The sequence below is a fragment of the Psammomys obesus genome, unplaced genomic scaffold (assembly GCF_907164565.1).
Source record: "Psammomys obesus unplaced genomic scaffold, mPsaObe1.curated_primary_1811, whole genome shotgun sequence".
Taxonomy (NCBI): domain Eukaryota; kingdom Metazoa; phylum Chordata; class Mammalia; order Rodentia; family Muridae; genus Psammomys; species Psammomys obesus.
In genome coordinates, this window is record NW_026596466.1 from 1,114,033 (window position 1) to 1,134,172 (window position 20,140).

The 20,140-nt window shown below is 45.1% G+C and overlaps 1 protein-coding gene across 1 annotated transcript in view; it reads right to left on the bottom strand.

Annotated features, from left to right (window-relative positions):
- Window positions 1–18,376, bottom strand: part of Eif2ak1 (eukaryotic translation initiation factor 2 alpha kinase 1) — a 36,130-nt gene extending 17,754 nt beyond the window's left edge. The window contains exons 1-9 of the mRNA XM_055598501.1: window positions 18,182–18,376; window positions 14,699–14,857; window positions 11,304–11,437; window positions 9,480–9,517; window positions 7,774–7,873; window positions 6,575–6,655; window positions 4,003–4,102; window positions 1,757–1,814; window positions 805–1,129 (exon numbers count right to left, since the gene is read on the bottom strand). Coding sequence (XP_055454476.1) covers window positions 805–1,129; window positions 1,757–1,814; window positions 4,003–4,102; window positions 6,575–6,655; window positions 7,774–7,873; window positions 9,480–9,517; window positions 11,304–11,437; window positions 14,699–14,857; window positions 18,182–18,299 — 1,113 coding nt within the window. The 5' untranslated portion in view covers window positions 18,300–18,376. The remainder of the gene's footprint in view (window positions 1–804; window positions 1,130–1,756; window positions 1,815–4,002; window positions 4,103–6,574; window positions 6,656–7,773; window positions 7,874–9,479; window positions 9,518–11,303; window positions 11,438–14,698; window positions 14,858–18,181) is intronic.
- Window positions 18,377–20,140: the final 1,764 nt, after the last annotated feature.

Genomic DNA, 20,140 nt, shown 5'->3' on the forward strand with positions numbered 1-20,140 from the left:
CTCCGGTGCTCTAGTGAGACAGGGTTCCTCTGTGTAGCCTTGGCTGTTCTTGACTTACTCTGTAAACCAGGCTGATCTGGAACTCACAGAGATCCTCTGCCTCCCTGAATGCTGGGATTAATTGCGTGCACCACTGTGCCGGGCTTGTTCTAGTTTTTTAAACGCTAACAATACTGATGAGAGTCTGATGAGCATATTAGCAAACTTAACACAGTAAAAGTACACTGACAACTGACCTCATAATCTTACAAGAGTCACCAAAACTCACTCACACTCCAAAAACAGAAACTTGTTTGGCATGAATATATGTATACATTTATAGTATGATGCTAACACATACCAAGAGCAGATGGTAATGAAGCTTCCAATTCAAGGACACATAACAGAGAGTATCTAGGATGCACTGACCCAATGGGAAGAGCAGTAACAAGGACAGTGCTCCCTAGCACACACAAGCCCTGGATTTGTCTCTCAGAACTGCAGAAACTGTGTGTATACAGGTAGTGCGTAGCTGTAATTCCAGCACTTTAAAGGTAGACGCAGGAGGATAAGACATTCTAGGTCATCTCTGACTACACAGCTCATTCCAGGTCAGCCTGGGCTATCTTAAACCTTCTGTCAAGTGGGGGAACCCAAACCTGAAAAATACTTTAGAGCTAAAGGGACCACATCGAGTCCATGAGACTAAACAGAAGAAAACCATGTAGGAAGATGGAACACAACCAGGCAGGAAGTCGGCAGAGGTCAGAGGGACGTCACACAGTCAAACCCTCACACAGATGTGAGATCTGGAAAACACTCTACCTCTGTCTGCCCCAGCAGGTTCAAGTTGTCTTCAGAAGACTCATCTGTGGATGTAAAAGTCCCTTCCAAGTCTGATTGCTGCCCCAGTGGCAGCTGATGCTTGACAACTGGTCTGGCAGACAAATCAGTCAAGCCATTTTCTTGGAGCTCAACAGACGATTCAAATTCACTGCTGTTCCTGATCACTAAATTGGCCGTGTAGCTCACCAAGTTGTTATTCTCATTTTTAATGTCAGATTCGCCGAAAGGTTTTTCCTTTTCTGAGGTGAGTTCAGCAAAGATAATGGATGAACTGCTTTCATTATCTTTAACACCACCTTGATCTCTGGGTGTTAAAAAACAGCAACACAAAAGTGAATGTAAATGACAAGAGTAAGTGAATTGCTCTTTCAAGCCTTGATGAACCTTACAAATGTCCAAATAAACAGCACTGGGCAGGTAATCTCAGCAATGACTGAGAGGCGGAGGCAGGAGGATCAGTAGTTCAAAGCCGTCCTCAGCTACATAGCAAGTTCTAGGCAAGCCTGGGCTACATGAGACCCTGTCTTAAATTTGAAAAGGAGTATCATATCTGTCTAGCATTAACTTTGATTTAGAATATTGACTAAGAGCCAGATCTGTAATCCTAAAACCCAAGAAGCTGAGGCAGGAAGATTGTCAAAACTGAAACTAGCCTGGACTACAAAGAAAATTAAAGATCAGTCTGAGCTACACAGTAAGACCCTGTCCCAAATAAGTCAAATAAAGTAAATACTAACAACTATGATAGGAGAAGGTAATTTGATCTTCTATAAGGAAAATAAGCAAACTGACAAAAGGATAAAAAAAAAAAAAGAAAACAAGCAGGAAGAAAGTCTACAACATTCCTCCCAAGTTACTGGTAGCAAAAGACAAATGCCAGTCACTGACAAAAAACAAGATTAAGGTGCACAAGTAACACCAATGCACATACCTGTCCCCTTTGTGCTCCGACAGCACTTCAAGAGAGGGCAGCTGAATGGGAACTCTGTCTGCCAAACAGAAATGAACACAAACATCTGTGAGCTGCCGTGATTTTGAAGGTATAGCCACATTCAGAGCTAACACACACAGACTGTGCCAAATGGAGCTGCAGATCAAAAGGAGCACAGGGTCCAGGAGATGGGGACATACTCCAGGAACTGAAGGGACTCAGTTCCAACCACCAGGGATCACCAAGGCTTCTAGAGGTCTGAAGTTTGAAGGGCTTCAAGGACGCAGTCTTACGTCTGCTGTAGTAAAAAGCAACTCCAGACAAAAGGGAGTGAGCTGGGCTGGAGCGATGGCTCAGCAGTTAAGAGCATTTGCTGCTCTTACAGACTTCGGGTTCAGTTCTCAGCATGCACATCAAACAGCCTACATACACCCTAACTCCAGCTCCAGAACACCTGCCCTGAAGCCCTCTTTGGATGTCCATGGGCACCGGCAAACACATATTACACACACTTACACACACACACACACACACCATACGTAAAATAGATCTTTAAACTTGTATCTTAATAAACTTGATTGAACTGAAATTTCAATGTCACAATCTTTTTTCATAAAATCCTCTTTTACTGATTTTTTTCCTTTTGGGTGTGTGTCTGCGTGCTGACATTATGGTTTCTGCTGGTGTATGCACCTATGCATGTGGGTGCTAGTGGACATGTGTGCTGTCCATGCCTGTGGAGGTCAGAGGTCAGTGTCTTGTCTTTCTCATCCTGTACCTTTCTGAGACAGGCTCTCACGGAATCTGGTGCGCCTCAGCTTGGCGAGGCTGGCGGGCCCGAGCTCCAGATCCTGCACACTGCAGATGACTGCACACTGCAGTGTCTTTTCACATGGCCGCTAAGGATCCTAACTCAGGTCCTCTTGCTTACAGAGCAGACATTTCACCAACTGAACCATTTCCCAGCCCCTCCTCTTGACTATTTAAAAATAAGCCATGGGGCTGGGGACACAGCATGGCAGGAGAATGCTTGCTAACATGTACAAGGCCCTGCAGCCAATCCTCAGCACTAACAAAAACAAAACTAAAACTAAAAAAAATTAAAGCTCTGTGCACAAGCACATGCTCGTGAGCTCAGCCCTCTGGAGGCTGAGATAAAATCCTGACTTGAAGGGCAACATGATCTAATTAATTTTGAGACTAATTTGGGATTGGTAATAGTATAGATCTTGTCTCAAAAAAATTTTTTTAATAAGTAAGTAAAAACAGAAACATTTTCCGCTTCTGTATAGAAAGGCAGGGCAAATCTGGCTGAGGTGGAAGTTTACCAGACGCTCATGTACAGATTGAGTATATACGGGGGCGGGGGACGACGGACCAAAGCTCTTCAGGGGCCTCCCCAGAAATCCAAAAAGTTCAAGTATCCAAAAAATTGTGCTCGATGAGGCTTTAAAAGTTTTAGATATGAGAACTTTTCAGATTCTCTTTTCAGATTTTTAGGCTGGGGATGACTGACTTCAATCAATCCAACAAAACCTATTTCCCTTAGTTAGGCCAGGCACAATGGTTCACGTATTAACCCTAGCTCTCCAGAGGCAAAGGCAGAAGAATCACAGCAAATTTGGGACCAGCATGTAGAATTTTCAGGCTAGCCAGGACTTCATCTTTGGAACTTGAAGGGCACCAATGAGCATGTGTGTATATGCCCACACACAGAAACAATATATATACACATAATTAAAAGTAAGCTAGGCAGCTAGGTGTGGTAGCAGAGGCAGAGGCAGGTAGATCTCCATGAGTTCAAGGTTAGGCAAGGCTACATGGACTCTGTCTCAAAACAAAGAAAAAAAAACAAAAAACAAAAACAAAGAAACAAAATATACCTTAAAAAATCTTTTAAAGCCAGGCACAGTGATACATGCCTATAATCCCAGCACTTGGGAAGCAGAGGCAGGAGGATTTCTGTGAGTTTGAGGCCAGCCTGGACAGTCCAAGGATAGCCAAGGCTACACAGAGAAACACAGTCTCGGAAAATTTAAAAAAAAAAAAAAAAAAAAAAAAGGCTGGGCATGGTGGCGAAACCGTTAATCCCAGTACTCAGGAAGCAGAGGCAGGCAGAACTCTGCAAGTTCAAGACTAGCCAGGTCTACATAGTGAAAATTTCCAGGACGGCCAGGATTTTGTAGAGACCCTGTCTCAAAAGCAACCCCCCACCCCACCCCAAGTAAATAAAGAAAGTAACTTACCTTGTGGCTGAACCACATGCACATGCTCTATCCATGCGGTGTGGTAGCCAACAATATGGGGATGTTGGAGACCTGCCAGAACCTTTACTTCCCGTAGCACCTAAACAAAAATAATTACAATTGTTTTTAATGGCAATTTGTTATCCCATTCTACTAGCACTGGAAGATTAATAGTAACCCTTCTAAAAAAAAGAAATCTGAACTGCATAAAAATAACAGGAACAATCCCGAGAAAGACAAACAGCTATTGTTTTTGTTGTTATTTTTGAGACAGGCTCTCTCTATGTAGTCCTGGCTGGCTTTGTGAGAGGCCCTCCTGTCTCTGCCTCTCAAGCGCCATAATTAAAGGTGTGCGCCAAACACACCCAGCCAGACACAAATTTTAAAGACTCCACACCTACTTTATGTTTTGATAGCTCACTTGATTGCTGTGCCCCTCCTCACCGTAAGCGTCAAGACCACTGCTATCATTCCTCCTATGCTTTCTGACCTTTATCGTCTTTCCGTTTCTTAAAATGCTGCTGAGAATGTAAGGGCTTTGAGCATGCTAAATAAGCTCTTCTCCCGGGCTCCGTGGAGTGTTTTTTGTTTGCTTCTGTTTCATTATTGTCTCACAATGCAGCACAGCCTGGCTTCAATCCTTGTGAGCCTCCTGTTGAGCATTCTGAGCACTGGGACCACAGTTGTGACATGAAGGGTTTGTCACTGTTATTTACACAGTAATTTGGAGAAGGGCATTTATCCAGAACCGCATGTGTGTAAGACTCGGGCGGACACTGGGCCCATCCTTTTATATAACAAGCTCGACAGTAAGGTAACCAAGTACTTAATTTCTGTGCAAAAGCTCACAAGGCAAAGAAAGGCACCTTGCTGCCAAGCCTGATGACCTGAACCTGGTCCCTGGGATTCACATGGTAACAGGAGAGAGCCAACTCCCATAAATTGTTCTCTGACCTCCACACAACTACTGCAGGTAAACACGTGTGCACAGACATGTACACAGCCTGTCCCATGACTTTAGTCTCAGCATCTGGGAGGCAGAGGCAGGCCGAGTTTGAGGCCAGCCTGGTCTACACTGTGAAATTAATCTTACAAATGAATAAATATATAAAATAAAATTGAAAAATAACGACTTTAAAGAAAAAATTACATGAAATAAAAATTTAGTTTTCACATTTTCTGTATTTACCGGTATAACTTACTATTCAGCAAATACACATGAATAAATACAGATCTAACTCTTTCAGGACAAATCAACAGTGAGTGTTCCTCACAGCTCCCTCCCGCACTGCCGTTTCTCTGCACTATGGTGGAACCCAGAGCCTTTCAACAGAGGCAAGTCCTCACACAGTAACACATCCACCGCTGCCTTCTACTGTTTGAGAAAGGGCCTTAGTAAGCTGTCTACCTTGAACTCATCCGAAGCCCCAGCAGGCCTTGGATTTTCTATTCTCCAGCTTCATCCTGAGAAGGGGATTACAGGCATCTCCCCCACCCCGCTTTTTTGTAACAATATAGCCAGGGCTACTCTAGTCTCCAGTCGAGCTGCCTCTTCCTCCCCAGGAGCTTAGATACTGGTACATGTAGCAAGCCCAGCTGCTCAAATCAGACTCCTTTCTTTGGTGGGGATGGCTTTTATGATAGGGTCGGATATAATCCAGTCTAGCCTGCAACTTGCTCTATACCAGAGGTGGGCCTTGAACTGATCCTCCTACTGAAGGGCTCTAGCACACCTGGGTTTGGCAAACATGGCGCTGGCAGGCCTTGCCCTTTCCTCTTCACCTCTCCCTTGTAAACCACAGATTACATACATCCTTAAAGCTAGCCATCAAGGTCTGTTCCCTTATTTGGACACTTTCTTATACTGGACTCATTCTTGAAGCTGACTACCAAGGTCCAGCACGCAAAACCACCCTTTGGTTCACCTAATTAACATGCCCAATCGGAACATACCACCACATCCCAGGCCTTTCTAACACAGACTTCCCTTTTTCTCCCCTTAAAAATGACAGCCGCAAAGCCATTTGCAGCTATTTTCTGCTTTAGGCAAAGAGCAGCCACTTTTACTTCTCTGCTTAATAAAGAATCTCTCTGTGAAAACAGGCTTTGGGTGAGGTCTGTATCTAATCCTGGGTCTCGGGGGGAGCTCCCCACTGTGTGGAGTCCCCTACACCTACCTCTACTTAGCACCACCATGCAGGGGCCAGCTCACATCATTTTCTGAAATCCTACCTTCAGGGTTAGGGGATAGCTTGGTCAGTAAAGTGCTCAATTTGCCAAGCATGAAAACTTGAGTTTGAATTCACTTTAAAAAAAAAAAAAAAAAAGACTGGACATGTCACATTGTCACATGCTTGTAATACTTGCAATCCCAACACTGAGGAGGTTGAGATGAGGATCCCTGGGCTCATTGGCCAACCCATCTGCTTACCTGCTGAGCAGCTCGATATAGTTGAGAGACCTTGTCTGTAACACTGAGGTGGATGGTGCCTAAGGAACATCATCACCCAGAAGCATGCGGTGTCTGCACTTTCACACATGTGCACCTGTCCACACACACCCAAAGTCATACCTTCATACAGTCTGTTTTAGTTGCGCTCTTAATCAGGATTTTCTTAATTGCATAATGCTGACCATCTAGCTTATTCCGGACCTAAAAAACAGAAGAAAAGAAGTATTAAATGCCATCAAATGCAACTGAGCAAAGGAATCCACCTCGTGAGCTTTGATCACCCAAACCAACTAGAGATCAAATTAAGCTAAAACCATTCTTCCTACAAGGAGGAAAGCCAGCCCTAGTCTTCTGGAACAGGAGCCTTGCCAGCTAAACTGTGCCCAACCCCAGTGGCTCCCAGCCTCAAGAAGTTTTACCTACACAGAAACGCTATGTTTCTAGTGACACAGTTTTTTATTTTACTCTTTCTCAGGCAGCCCAGGCTGGCCTCAAGCTCACTATGTAACCAAGGATGACGTTGAACTTGTGATCCTATCTGCAGCTCCCACAGGCACGTAGCAGCATGGGTTTGGGAGGTGCGGGGAGGAGGTCCAGGGCTTTGGCCTGCAGCAAGCACTCTACCAGCTAGACATAGCTCCGGCAGCACAGCCTTACAGCATGCCATTTCCAAGTTTTAACTTCTAATTTGAGTGAGGCCAATTTCTCATCATCCTGATGAAAATCTTTAATCTATACTTTAAAAATACTTTTAAATTAGGTTAAAAATACTTTTAAATTCTACTTTTATTAAGCTTGTTCTTTGGTGTTGTTATACCTGAACAAATACAAACCCCTCTCCCCTCCCACCCTTGCTAATCAGTTTCCTCCCTACAAATCTGTTTCCCACATTCATCTCTTGTTACATTTTTCTCCTCTCTCTCTCTCTCTGAGACAAGGTCTCACTATGTTATCCTGGCTGGGCTGGCATTTGCTCTGTAAACCAGGCTGGCTTCAAATTCAGAGATCCACCTGCCTCTTCCCCACCCAGTACTAGAATTAAAGGTGTGCCACCATGCCCACCTTATAACACATTTTTAATAACCCTAAACTACAGATTAAAAACTCAGTTTTCAGAATCTACCTAAACAATCAACATTACCAACACAGTTAAGAAAATATTAAAATCTATCAATTACCTATATATGATAAATGAAAATAAAACCATGATTTTTAGGAATCTCTGATGCTTCTAGTCATAATAATGAAAATAACTTCTCAAAATACACAAACTGAGAGAACAGGTCAAAATGAGCAAACAGTAAAAAGCAAAACAAAACCTTGTATACTCTTCCATATCCTCCTTTTCCTAAGATGGCAAGCTCTTCAAATTCGTTTAAGTAGCGTGATGTTTGTGCTTCGAAAGCTATCTCCCTAGATCTAAAAGTTAAATACAAACAGGCCATTAATATTGGGTGACAATCAAATGCATACACTGTTACTAACCTGCTGAGACTCATTCATGAGTAAACTGCATAACAGAAACAATCAGCTAAAAAGAAATTTCTAATTGTCTATGGGAAGAAAATGGCTAGGTAAATGAAGAATGTAATAAAAACAGCAAAAGGACTCATTAAATTTATTAATTAGCATTCCAACAGAAATAGGAAACGATGCTGCACATACAGACAGAGAAGTAATTAATGTAATGAATGAGCTTTTTCTTTCCTTCTGAGATACCCTGGGGCTTCTGGTGGCCAAAGCTGACACTTAGGCTTCTGAACCTGCTGCCTTCACCTCTGAGGCTATGCTCATGTCACTTCTTCTTGTAGTGGTTGTTTTGTGGGTAGCTGGGGATTTGAGACAAGGTCTTACTCAGGAGTCCAGGCTTACTGGAACTATGTAGGCCAAGGCTGGCCTTCAACATGTGACAAGCCTGTCATTTCTGTTTCTTAATGTGCTGGGACTACAGCTGTACGCTAGCAAATGTCTCCCGTCCTTGAACCCCTGTATGATGCAGGCTCCTTACAGATTTTTTAAGTTTGTAAATAGCTGGGTGCAGTGGTGCACACCTGTAATCCCAGCACTCTGGGAGGCAAAGGCAGGCAGATCTCTGTGAGTTCAAGGCTAGCCTGGTCGAGGTGAGTGCACGACAGCCAAGGCTACACAGAGAAACCCTGTGTCAGGAAGAAAAAAAAAGTGAATAAAGCAAAAGGCCAATGGTGGTTTCCTAAAAGAGGTATCAGCAGTCAAATTAATGGGGGCGAGAGAATGCTGACTGGGTATGTTCGCTCATGTCTATAATCCCAGCAGGAGGATCTCCAGTATTAAGACAGTTTGGGTTGCAAATAGACTTTGTCTCAAAAACAGTCAGGGAAGAGGGTTGTGGGATGGCTCAGCAGGGAAAGCATTTGTACATGCAAGCATGGAGGCTGCTGTGCAGATAAACACACGCTGTGCATGACAGGACCCTGCGATCTCAGCAACAGGGAGGAAGACACAAGGGTCCTAGAGCAGGCAGGCTGGCTAGACCAAGAGAACCGGAGGCTTCTCGGGCAACAAGACTCTACCCTTCATACACATTGAAGCAAGATGGAGAAAACCACTTCTCTCAACCTCCAGAGGCATCTGCACACAGCCACATGCAAACATACATACCCAAACACACAGAGAGAGAACGAGAGCAAGCGAGAGAGAAAGAGAGAACCAAAGGTAGTGGCTTTATGCCTGCAGTCTCAGCACTTGGGAAGTAGAGGCAGGAGGACCAAGAGTTTAAGGTCAGTCTCAGCTACACAGCAAACCTGAGAACAGCCTGACCTACATGAGACCCTGCCTCAAGAAAAAAAAAGGGGGGTTGGGGGGGAAAGGCAAGCTGACAAGAATCCATACTTAGTGGGGCAATGAGAAGCACAGGAAATCTTAGAGCTCAATGAGTGACACAGTCAGAGTATGTCTCAAAAAACAAAGAACAAAGAAGTAACTTTTATAAGTTACGTATGATTTTTTTTAAGTTAGTCAAAATAGTGAAAAAACACTGGCTACATACCTGATTTTCTGCATGTAAGAATTATCTTCACAAGGACCCTAAAACCAAAACATTACCTTTAAGAACCACTTGAAATATCTGACAAACAAGGAACCAAATGCAACACCACTATAACTCAAATGCTCAAATACCTAAAACAAGACCATAGTCTAGCATTTTACTCATTTACTAGAGCATTTGTGAAACAGATTTCACTATAAGGCAAAACTTGTTCTCATAATCCTCCTGCCTCACCTGCTGGGTACCTGAATTACAAACGTGAGGCTAAAAATAGCTTTTTGTGTTTGTGTTTGATACAGGGTATTGATGTAGCCTTGGTTGCCTAGAACTCACCCTGCAGACCAAGCTAGTTTCAAAATTGCAGCAATCCTCTTGCCCTGGCCTGAGTGCTGGGATTACAGGAAATGACAAGCTTATAAATAACATTTTAATATAACTTAAGTTTATGATTAAAAATATTTCAGAGCTGAGAATTTATTTGCAAGGAGCTCCAAAAACTGACTTCACTTCAAAGTCAAAAAAAAAAAAAAAAAAAGGAATTGACTTGTCCCATCTCCACAGCTACCACCCCATCACCCCATTCCGGAGCCATCATATCCCTGTACCTGTCTCCCTGCCCTTGATCCTCTCCCTCTATTTCCAGCACAGCAGCAGGTGGGAACCTGTTAAAATGTTCTTATGCTCAAAGTCCTGCAGTGTTTCCTGTGTCCACTCTGTAAAACCAAGTTCATTAAAATCGTCACAAGAGCCCACTCCAAACTGGCCATGGCAACCGCATTTGTAACCCCAGCACTTAGGAAGCCTAGAGCGAAAGTATGGAGAGTTTGAGGCCAGCGTGAACTACACAGAGTCCTAGAACTGCCTGGGCTGCAGTGTGAGACGGTCTCAAAAATAAATAAATAAAATTAAATAAAAATAAACAGTGGCAGGCAATAGCACTGTTGCTACTGCTCGGCCTGCTGACCCCTCTGTGGATTTAGTAAGGAAGGCAAGGACAAACAATGCACCCCCGCGGCCCCTCCCACTTCCTCTTCCACTCGTCCGCTTTGCTCTATCGACAGGCAAGGCAGCCTTGCAGAAATGAGCAGCACACTGCCACCAGCAGCGCTCAGCAAATGGCACTCGCAAATAGTGTGGCTCTGCCTGGAACACTTCACCTCCGTGAACCTGAGCTTGACTGTCCGTAAGCTCTGGACTTGCCCACTTTCTCAGCGAGGTCTGCCATGGCCACTGTTCATCAAAGTCCATGCCCCTCACAACCTTTCCTAATCCCCTTCACTACCCATGGGCCACCCTCACATCTGTTCTAACTTTCCCTGGTGTTCATGTCCCCTGCATCAGAACATAAGTTTCGTGAGGGTTCAGGTTTTGTCTGTTTTTTCCCCATTTTCTCCCACGCTCCCATAAAGCAGTATAACATAAAAAATATTAGAAACATTAATATTCTCTATTTTTTAAATGGTTCTCTTTTCCACTTTTCCCCCCAGTGCTGGGGATAACACACACAGCCGTAGGCACACTACGCAATGCACGACCACTGAGCCACACACCCAGCAAGACAGTGTTCTTTTCTTCCTTTCTCTTTTCCTTAATGTAGTCTATGTGTATGAGCATTTGTGCTGACATGCACCTGCCTCGTCCAGTGCCTGGTGCCTGTGGAGGTCTCTAAAGTGCTCCCAAAGGTTGTAAGCCACCATGTAGGTGTTCGGAACCAAGACCCTGTGCTAGTGCTCTTACCTGCTGAGCTCTCTCTTCTGCTCCCACATAGGGTTCTTTCGAGAGTCAAGTTTACCTGTCATATAGAGTACGCGTGGTCGGGCTTACCTGGCGCACTCTCTCCTTGGCAGACCTCATTAAGTGAGTGATGGCTCTGTTGTGATGCAGCCTCAGTGAGCTAAACTCATCACTGCAGGTAAAGGAAGACAGCAGCCCCATCTTGATAAAAGTCTGGCAGAGTACTAGTAAAATAGAAAATAATAAGGCAAGCTGTTATTAGAACAATCGACACCAGGCAGGGCAAGGTAAGCAAACCTGTAACTCCAGTATGCAGGATGCTAAGAAAGGAGGATCCAAAGTCCAAGGTCATCTACCCAGCAAGTCTGAGGCTAGCCTGGGCTAAATGACACCTTGTCTCAAAAGGGGAAAGGGACACAGTAGATGGACATATAGACTGTGCACCAGGTGTCTCTGAAAAAGTTCCTGTGGAGATGCCCTTAATTTATGCATAGATAAAGACAGACAGGGCCAAGTGGGCAGCTTACACTATACCAGAAATGGAAGAGAAAGGAAAGGTTTGGGAAAAAAACAAAAAAACAAAAAAACCCAAACAAGATGGACAGAGAGAATAGGGAAAGAGGGAAATAAAGAGGAAAAAGAGTAAATGTTGTTTTTATTTCCTCGGACCAGGGAAGGGGTGAGAGATGTGCCCAAGTTTTACTAATACACGGATGGCTTGGGCTGAGCCCAAAGCTTTTCTACCTAACTATCCCCTAGGTTTAGGTCTAGAAGCTTCTAGCCTCTGTACAACCTAATCTTCTACAAGCCTGGACCTTGAAGGCTTCAGCTTCCAGCCTCTGTCTGCTAACATAGGCCTAGAATGTTTTCAGCCCCTGAGACTTAATGCCAAATAAACTCACCCTCTCTAGTTCTTTCTGAACTCTGGCTAGCTGGTTCAACTCAAGTATTCTGGCTCAAAACTTCTCTCCAAGCTGACTGATTCAAACTGGCTTCTCTCTGCTTCTCATTGAATTGCTCTGAACTCCACAAACCGAACTACACGAAACTGCCTGCACCAAACTCAACTGAACTGTGCAACCTGTGCTGTGCTGACTGCACGAACTCTACCGGATCCCTGTGCTGAACTCTCCTCTGTTCTCCCTGCGCTTCTCTTCAGTAGCTCTCTTTCCTTCCGTTGTTGTGAGAGTTGGGGGTATCCTATCTCTGACTCATTCTGTCAAATCTTTCTCTGACTCCTCATTTTGTCTGTCCCTCAATTGTTTGAGGGACAGCTAGAGGGATTAATGCTGGGTACTAACGGCTTATCAGCATTCCAGCTGGATCATACAAACCAAGGACTTTGGATGTGATTTCTTGCCAGAGTAGTCATGTTGTTGGATTAAAAATTCCTCTACAAGAAAGACAGGGAAAGGCACAAGAAAAACACCTCTGACCCAATCAATCAAGAGGCAGAGGTAGGTGGACCTCTGTATGAGGCCATTTTGGTCTACACAGTGAGTTCTAGGCCACCCAGGGCTATACAGTAACACCCTGTCTTGGAAGGAAGGAAGGAAGGAAGGAAGGAAGGAAGGAAGGAAGGAAGGAAGGAAGGAAGGAAGGAAGGAAGGAAGGAAGGAGAGAAAAGAAAAGGAAAGGAAAGGAAAGGAAAGAAAAAACATTTTCCTAGGAAAGTTAGCAGACTAACATACAATTAAACTAGGGTTTAGTTGTTGTTGTTTTGCTTTTTTGAAATGGCACCCTCTCCCCAGGGAGACAGTGTCCCATACAGCTCAGGCTGGCCTCAAACTCGTTATGTAGTGAAGGGAGCTTTGAACCTTCACTCCTCATCCTCCTGCTTCTATGTCCCAAATGCTGAAATTACACTTATGTACCACCACATCTAGTTAAAATATATGTTTTACAGTTCAGTCCTCTAAAAAGCCTCAATATGAGGCACTCAAAACTCCTCTACCATCAGGCTGGGGTGTAACTACGTGGCACAGCAAAGCTTCGAATGCACAGGGCCCTGAGGGTGACCCCAGTGTAGGGAAGACTAAAAGTTCTGTGTCTACAGGTTTGCTTCTGGTTTTGTTGCTGTTGCTGTTTTGAGACAGGGTTTCTCTGTGTAGCCCTGGCTGTCCTGCCTCACTCTGTAGTCCAGGCTGGCCTCTAACTCACAGAGATCCGCCTGCCTCTGCCTCCCAGAGTGCTGGGATTACAGCGATGCTCCACTGCATCTGCTTGGCACATCTGCTTTTTATAAGATTCTCATAGAAAAATTCTAACTTCAAAGCCATGAGTCTACTACAGCAGAGTTATACTCTGAAACCTAGAAGTCTCCTCCCTTTATAAGCCGCATCCTCCACAGACAACGCTACAGTCCACAATGTGAGATTTGCTTCGTTGAGGACAGGAGGTACTGCATATCGCATAAAAGGCTCAATGCATAAAAGCTCTGCCCATACAAACCTGCTAACCTGTTTGGCCCCTGGAAGCACAGTGGAAGGAAAGAACATCTCCTGCAAGCCGTCCTCTGACCAGTACATGCATGCACTAACACATGTACCCACACTCACATACACTCACCAACAAACATACAAACACACTCCGAAAGATTGATGAGAAAACAAAGACTTCACCCATTCTTCTTGTCCTGCAGGCTTATTTAAATGACATCATATACTTAACAACTAGAACATGTTACTTTCTAAGACCATGTAAAGACCCCTGTCTTTGGCGAGGCTGTCTAAGATGTGGAAAGGCTTCCACAGCAGATAAGTACCTGAATTTACTGCAGAAAAAAACAGAAGCTTCCGTGGTCTCAGTCAATAAGACAGACCAGGCTCGTACACGCTTCTAAAACACAAGCATCCCAAGATAGGAAAAACAAACGTTCACACTTTCACCAACACGGTATGGAGCTCCTCCAGTCCTCGGCTCAGAAACTGAGCCAGTGGCCGGGACACTGCTCCAATGTTTGCCTGGGCTGGATAAGTACATAAACTGAGTGTGGGAGCACATCGTCAGCACAAGTACTTGGGAGGTAGAGACCAGTTCAAGGTTAGCCTCTGATACCCAGAATCTGAGGCTAGCCTGGGCTTACATGAACAACCTCAAAAAAAACCAAAAACCTAGGTCATGTCTAGAGATTTGTCTTAATGCTTTCCTAACACAAGTGAGGCCCCGAGTTTAATCCCTAATACATCCAAAAGAGAGAAATAAAATCAAGGGTTAGCTGCTTACCAACCAGAGCCTAACAGATCCTCCAGGATTATATGACTCTCATTGCTGCAAAACATTTTTTTTAATTTATTGGATCACACACAATTTTATACTTATAAGAAATTACACAAAGGAAAATTGAAATGATGGTAAGGAATGGGCAATCAGTCGTACCTATTTGGCACCCAATTTTTCTATTTCATCTGGTTCTCAGGGGCAGAGCATTGAAGACAGTACTTCCCCCGAGCTCCATTTAATAATACCCACTTAGTCGTACTCACATTTAAACACCTGTTTCGAATGAACCGGGTTTGGCTCGTGCACATGGCTCAAGTGTTCCAACAAGGAGACAAGCAGCAGCTGGTTTGCCACCGCGAAAGGGAATGTGGGCTGCTGCAGGGGTTCTTTTAACACTTGGAGCTCCGCCGGGACGTCGGACTCTGAAAAATAAGGAGGGGAACAACATTCTCGGTAAGCATGCCTCCTAATGGCAAAATGGCGGGTTCTGCTAAGACAGCACAAATAACGTAACTGAGGGGCACAGAAAGTCAACGAGTGGTTATGGTGGGTCGGGCTAAAGGTTTTCTGGGGCTGGGGAGATGGCTCGGTGGATACTGCGCTTGCTATGGAAGCACCAGGACTGGAGTCTGGATCCCCAGCAGCCACACTAAGGTCACGCAGGAATGGCAGCACTGCCTTATAATCCTAGTGCCTCTCATTGGAGGGGATCCCCGGAGAAAGCATGCCAGGTAGCTAGACTAGCCAAATCTGCCAATTCCAGCTTCAGGGAGAGGCCACACGTCAGTGAATACAGTGGTGAGCAACTGAGGAAGACACCCAATTACCTGTTCTCACGCCCACTTGAACATGGACACATACAGACATACACACCACATACATAATGACATTAAAAAAAAGAGGTAAGATTTTTCTGGAGGTGAATTTGAGTTGAAGCTGAAGAGGAGCAGAGTAGCCTCAAATTTAGAGCGGTCCCTGCCTGATCCTCACTGTGGATTACAGGCTAGTGCCCTGCGACCTTCACATGTCTTTATACTCACTATTTCCTCTTTTCTGCAGAGAGGTCTTTTTTTTTTTTCCAGGTCTTTTTTTGAGGAGGGCAGGTTAACTCGAGGGCCACAAACATTCCCTTACTGCTGAGCTACAGCTTAGATCAAAATTCTACTTTTCTATTAAAAAGTTTTTTCTACTTAAAAACGAATAATAAATCCATTTTTAAGAACTTAAGAAATAGCTGAGGATCTGGCTTAGTTGGTAGAGTGCCTGCCGAGTGCACATGAAGCCCTGGGTTCAACCCCCATCACCACATAAAAGAAGGCCTGTGATTCCAGCAACAGGGAGGTAAAGGCAAGAGCACCTTAAAGTTTAAGGTTATCCTTGGCTGCGTTACAAGTTAGAAGCTAACTTGGGGTCCATAAAACATGCTAAAAAGTACTATAAAATAACTTAAGATGACAACCTTCAAACAGCCAATAAGATGGCTAGTAAGATGGCTCAGCACTTACGGAAACACACAGCTCCTGCAGGGGACCCATATTCAGTTCCCAGCATCCAAACCAGGAGACTCCGAACCACCTCTAAATCCAGTGCCTCTGACCTCTTGCACATACCCACAAAGATTCACACACATATACATAATTAAAAGTAATTTCTAAAAGATCAATAGGCACTCAAGTAAAATGAGAAAGGAAGGCCAAAAGTTTCAACTTCCTGGTCGCAGTTACAAGTATACGAGGAAACATTACTAAAAGAAAACGACTCTCAGTTCTCCAAAGTAGTAAGATGTCAGATGCAGGTGCTGGCTGAATTAACAGTTTGAAATGTCTGCCAACCAGGATGTTGGTAAACATACAGGAAACAGATAATCAAATCCAATCTCAGGAAAATGTCCAAACACCCCAGCAGTAAGAGAAAGACCAAGTTGGCGGCACAGTCCTTTAAACCCAGCTACTTGGGAGGCCAAGGCAGGTTCAGATCCAGACTGGGCTTCAGAGTAAATTCAATAGGCAATGTAGAGACAGCCTGCGTCAAGAATGAAAGTAAGAGGGCTAGGAGCTAGCTCAGCTGCAGAGCACTCAGCGGGCTTGCACAAGACCCTACATTCAATCCCCAGCTTTTTAAAAAGGGTGTTTGATTGTTTGGCTTTTAAAACATACATTTATTTATTTATTAAAATTTATTCACTTTTATCCCAGCTGTAGCCCCATCCCTAAGCCCCTCTCAATCCCACCCTCCCTTTCTCTTCTCCCATGCCCCTTCCACAGTCCACTGATAGGGGAGGTCCTCCTCCCCTTCCATCTGACCCTAGCCTATCAGGTCTCATCAGGACTGGCTGCACTGTCTTCCTCTGTGGCCTGGTAAGGCTGCCCCTACCTCAGGGGTAGGCGATCAAAGAGCCAGCCACTGAGTTCATGTCAGAGACAGGCCCTGTTCCCCTTACTAGGACACCCACTTGGGTACTAAGCTGCCGTGGGCAGGGGTTCTAAGTCTCTTTAGAGAGTCATCAATATGTAAGTAGAACAGTATTATTAACAGGAGGAGGAAAAGAGGTATAAAGCTTGCCTGATACCACTCCCTTCCAGAATAATCTTTGGTTTGCAGAAGCTCTTATCACGGACCTGCACATTTACAGCTGGGACCTTCCCTGTGACATATGCTTTCTTTGCTCTCCAGCTACAATAACATACCGCTTGATGTATGGGAAAATCTGCATATGCATTTAAAAAGTTATCTCACAACTGTCCCCTCTACAGCCTGCCGAGTCGCCACTATGCGCTGTTTCTCATTGTGGTCAATTATTACAGGCAGTATTTAAGAATAACATGGAGAAAACTGACTTTGGCTTACATCCCTAACTCCACCACAACACACGTATTTCAAGCTTCAATGAAATATGTAACCTTTGTAGTCGTTCTGTGGGACAGTAGACAGCTAACAATCTCCTTGAATGTATGTTTTTGTTTGGGGTGCTGGAAGATGAACCCAGGATTTTACTCAACCTAACATAGCCATCTGTCAGTGACCTGCTCCACCACAATCACTCTTTTTTGTTGTTATTTTGAGACACAGTCTTAAGTCCTGCAAACTGGCCTGGAACTCAACATAAACCTCAGGCTGGCCTTCAACTCCGGATCCTCCTGCCTCCACTTTCCAAGTGCTTGGATTACAAGTGTGCACCACGACTCAATCAATGTATTAACTACCAAGAGCACAATTTTTTTTAAAACTGTCCAAGCAGCTGGGAACAACCAACTGTACTTTCAGTAAAACAGTAAAAGGCTGATCTACATAGAATATGTTTTGGGGACTACTCACATTATGTCACATAGTTTGATTTATGTGTATCAAAAGCCTCAAGAAAATGTGAGCGTCCCCACACTGCCTCGCTCATCAGCTATTCAATCCGAGAAGCAGGATCTCATTCTAGCAGTGAACAAAGATAACACTCAGCGAGTGAAGAATAACAACGCAGGTCGTGAAGGTGAAAAGCGGCCTCAAGGAAGTGGCACAGAACAGGGGCCAAGAAATGTAAACGCCCACAAACGGGCAGATCATAGACTCTCTTGAAATAAATATTTGCCTAACCCTTGACGGCCCGCCCGCAGCCTCCCGGTGCCCTATAGCTCTGGACCCGAGTTCGAGCCCCGTGGCGGCCTGCGGCCTTAGGTGGCTTTGGGGGACCACTGGCGCGCGGGAACCCAGATGAACAACGAGCCGAGGAACTGCGCGAGCCATCCCTGTCTTACCATCATACTTGGGATCCGAGACCTCAGCGGGGAAGTCGATGGCGGGAGGTGCGGCCACGGCCCCGGCCGCGTCCTCGTCCGCGTCGCGCTCGCCATCGCCGGAGCCGTCGCCCAGCATCGCCACCGGGAGCGCGGACTGCAGCCTCGCTCTGCGCGTCCCCAGACGCTGTCGGCCGCAACCTCCTCCCACCAACACCCCGGGCCGGAAGTAACCCCAGAGCAGACGGAAGTCCCGCCCCCGAGTTCCGGGAGCCTCCGTCGGGGCGGGCCAGCCCTGCCTCGCCCCCTTTTTTTTTTTTTCCGGAGAGGAAACGATTGGCGGACTTAGTGCAGCTACGCACCTAGAGGGCGTGACCAGCAAGGTTGTGCACGCTGGGGGCCGCGGGGCGAGGGCTTGCGGCGAGTCCCTGTCCCCTTGACTCTGGTGGGCATGGTCGGGGCCGGGCCGCCCTCCTTAAACATTCAGATCTCACGCCTGCCAGCCTGGACCTGGAAAGGATGATAAGCGAGGTGACCCAAACTCGTGTTTCTCAGGGGCAGATCCTAGCCTGTAGTGGACATAAATAGGAGTAAGTGTGGGCGAAGCCTAACAAACTAGAAAGGAGACCAAGAGAGGGTAAAAAGTGATAGGAGGAAAGAGCAGGGTCAATGGTCACAGAAAGGAAACCTAGGGCAAGATGTAAGGGGCGTGGCTGGGGGCGGGGACTGTGGGGAACGCGAAGGTGACAGGAAAGTAGAAGCAGTCTTTTACCGATTTGGGTAACTAAACTGACTGCCTTCATGTGTATGTCTGGTGCCTGTGGAGGCCAGAAGAGGGCATCGGGTCCCTGGGACTGGAGTTGCAGAGGGTTGATATCTGCCTTGGGGTGCTGGAAATTGAACGGAGAGGTACTCTGGAAGAGCAGCAAGTGCTCTCAACTGCTGAACTATCTCTCCAGCCTCTTAATTTGCTAATTTTGAAAATTCAGCTACTTAAAGAATCCACTTTTAGAAATGATAATCGTTTGTATATACAATAATTTTTCATCTAAAAAAAAAATCACCCACCGGAGTAGTTTTTGTTTGTTTGTTTGTTTGTTTTTAATTCCTGTATTTGACCACTTGAGAGGTGGAGGCAAGACAATCAGGAGTTCAATTTAGTATTTGGTGGGTTTGAGGGCAGGCTGAACTAAATGATACCATGTTTCAAAACAAAAATAAACTCACCTACAAGTCCTGACTCAACCAGAACTGAGTTTGCTTTGATCCATAGCAAAATAGAACTGGATTCCAGAAAGAAACTAACCTAAAAGGAATTCCTTTGTTTTTTTGAGACTAACTTTACAGTTGTTTTCAAACCAGAGTTTTGGTTTCTGTTTTGTTCTGCTTTGTTTTGTTTTTTCCTTGTGACCCCTACCCCTACCCCAACCACCCTAGATGATTCAAAGCTTCAAGTTCTGATTCAAAAATCCAGCCAGGGGCTCAGGAGGCAAGTTTGCTTGTTGCTTAAGCATAAAGGACCTGAGTTCTTTAAAGGACCCAGCGCCCACACAAACCACTGGTGCAGCCATGCGTGTTATGCCAGAACTTGTCAGGTGCAGAGACAAGAGCGTCCTGGGAGCTCGCTGGCCAGCCACTCCAGCCTAGTCAGAGAGCTCTAGGTTCATTGAGAAAACTTGTCTCGAATAAATAAGTAAATAAATAAATAAGGTAGAGAAGGCTCAGTGATTGGGAGCATGGGTTCTTCTACCATTTGTTCAGGCCTTTGTGAGTTTGAACTCTCTCAAATTTAAAGAGAAATAGGGTGGTGAGCAGTAAAGGAAAACGGATGGCCATCTGTGGCCTCCAAATGTGCATCTCATGAACATGGACGCATGAAAATGCCACATACAAACACACAAAAAAGTTTTAAGGTGTAGCATATTTATCCTCTGGTAATGACCTTGCTTGAATTGCCAATGCAATGCAGTTGAAAATAAA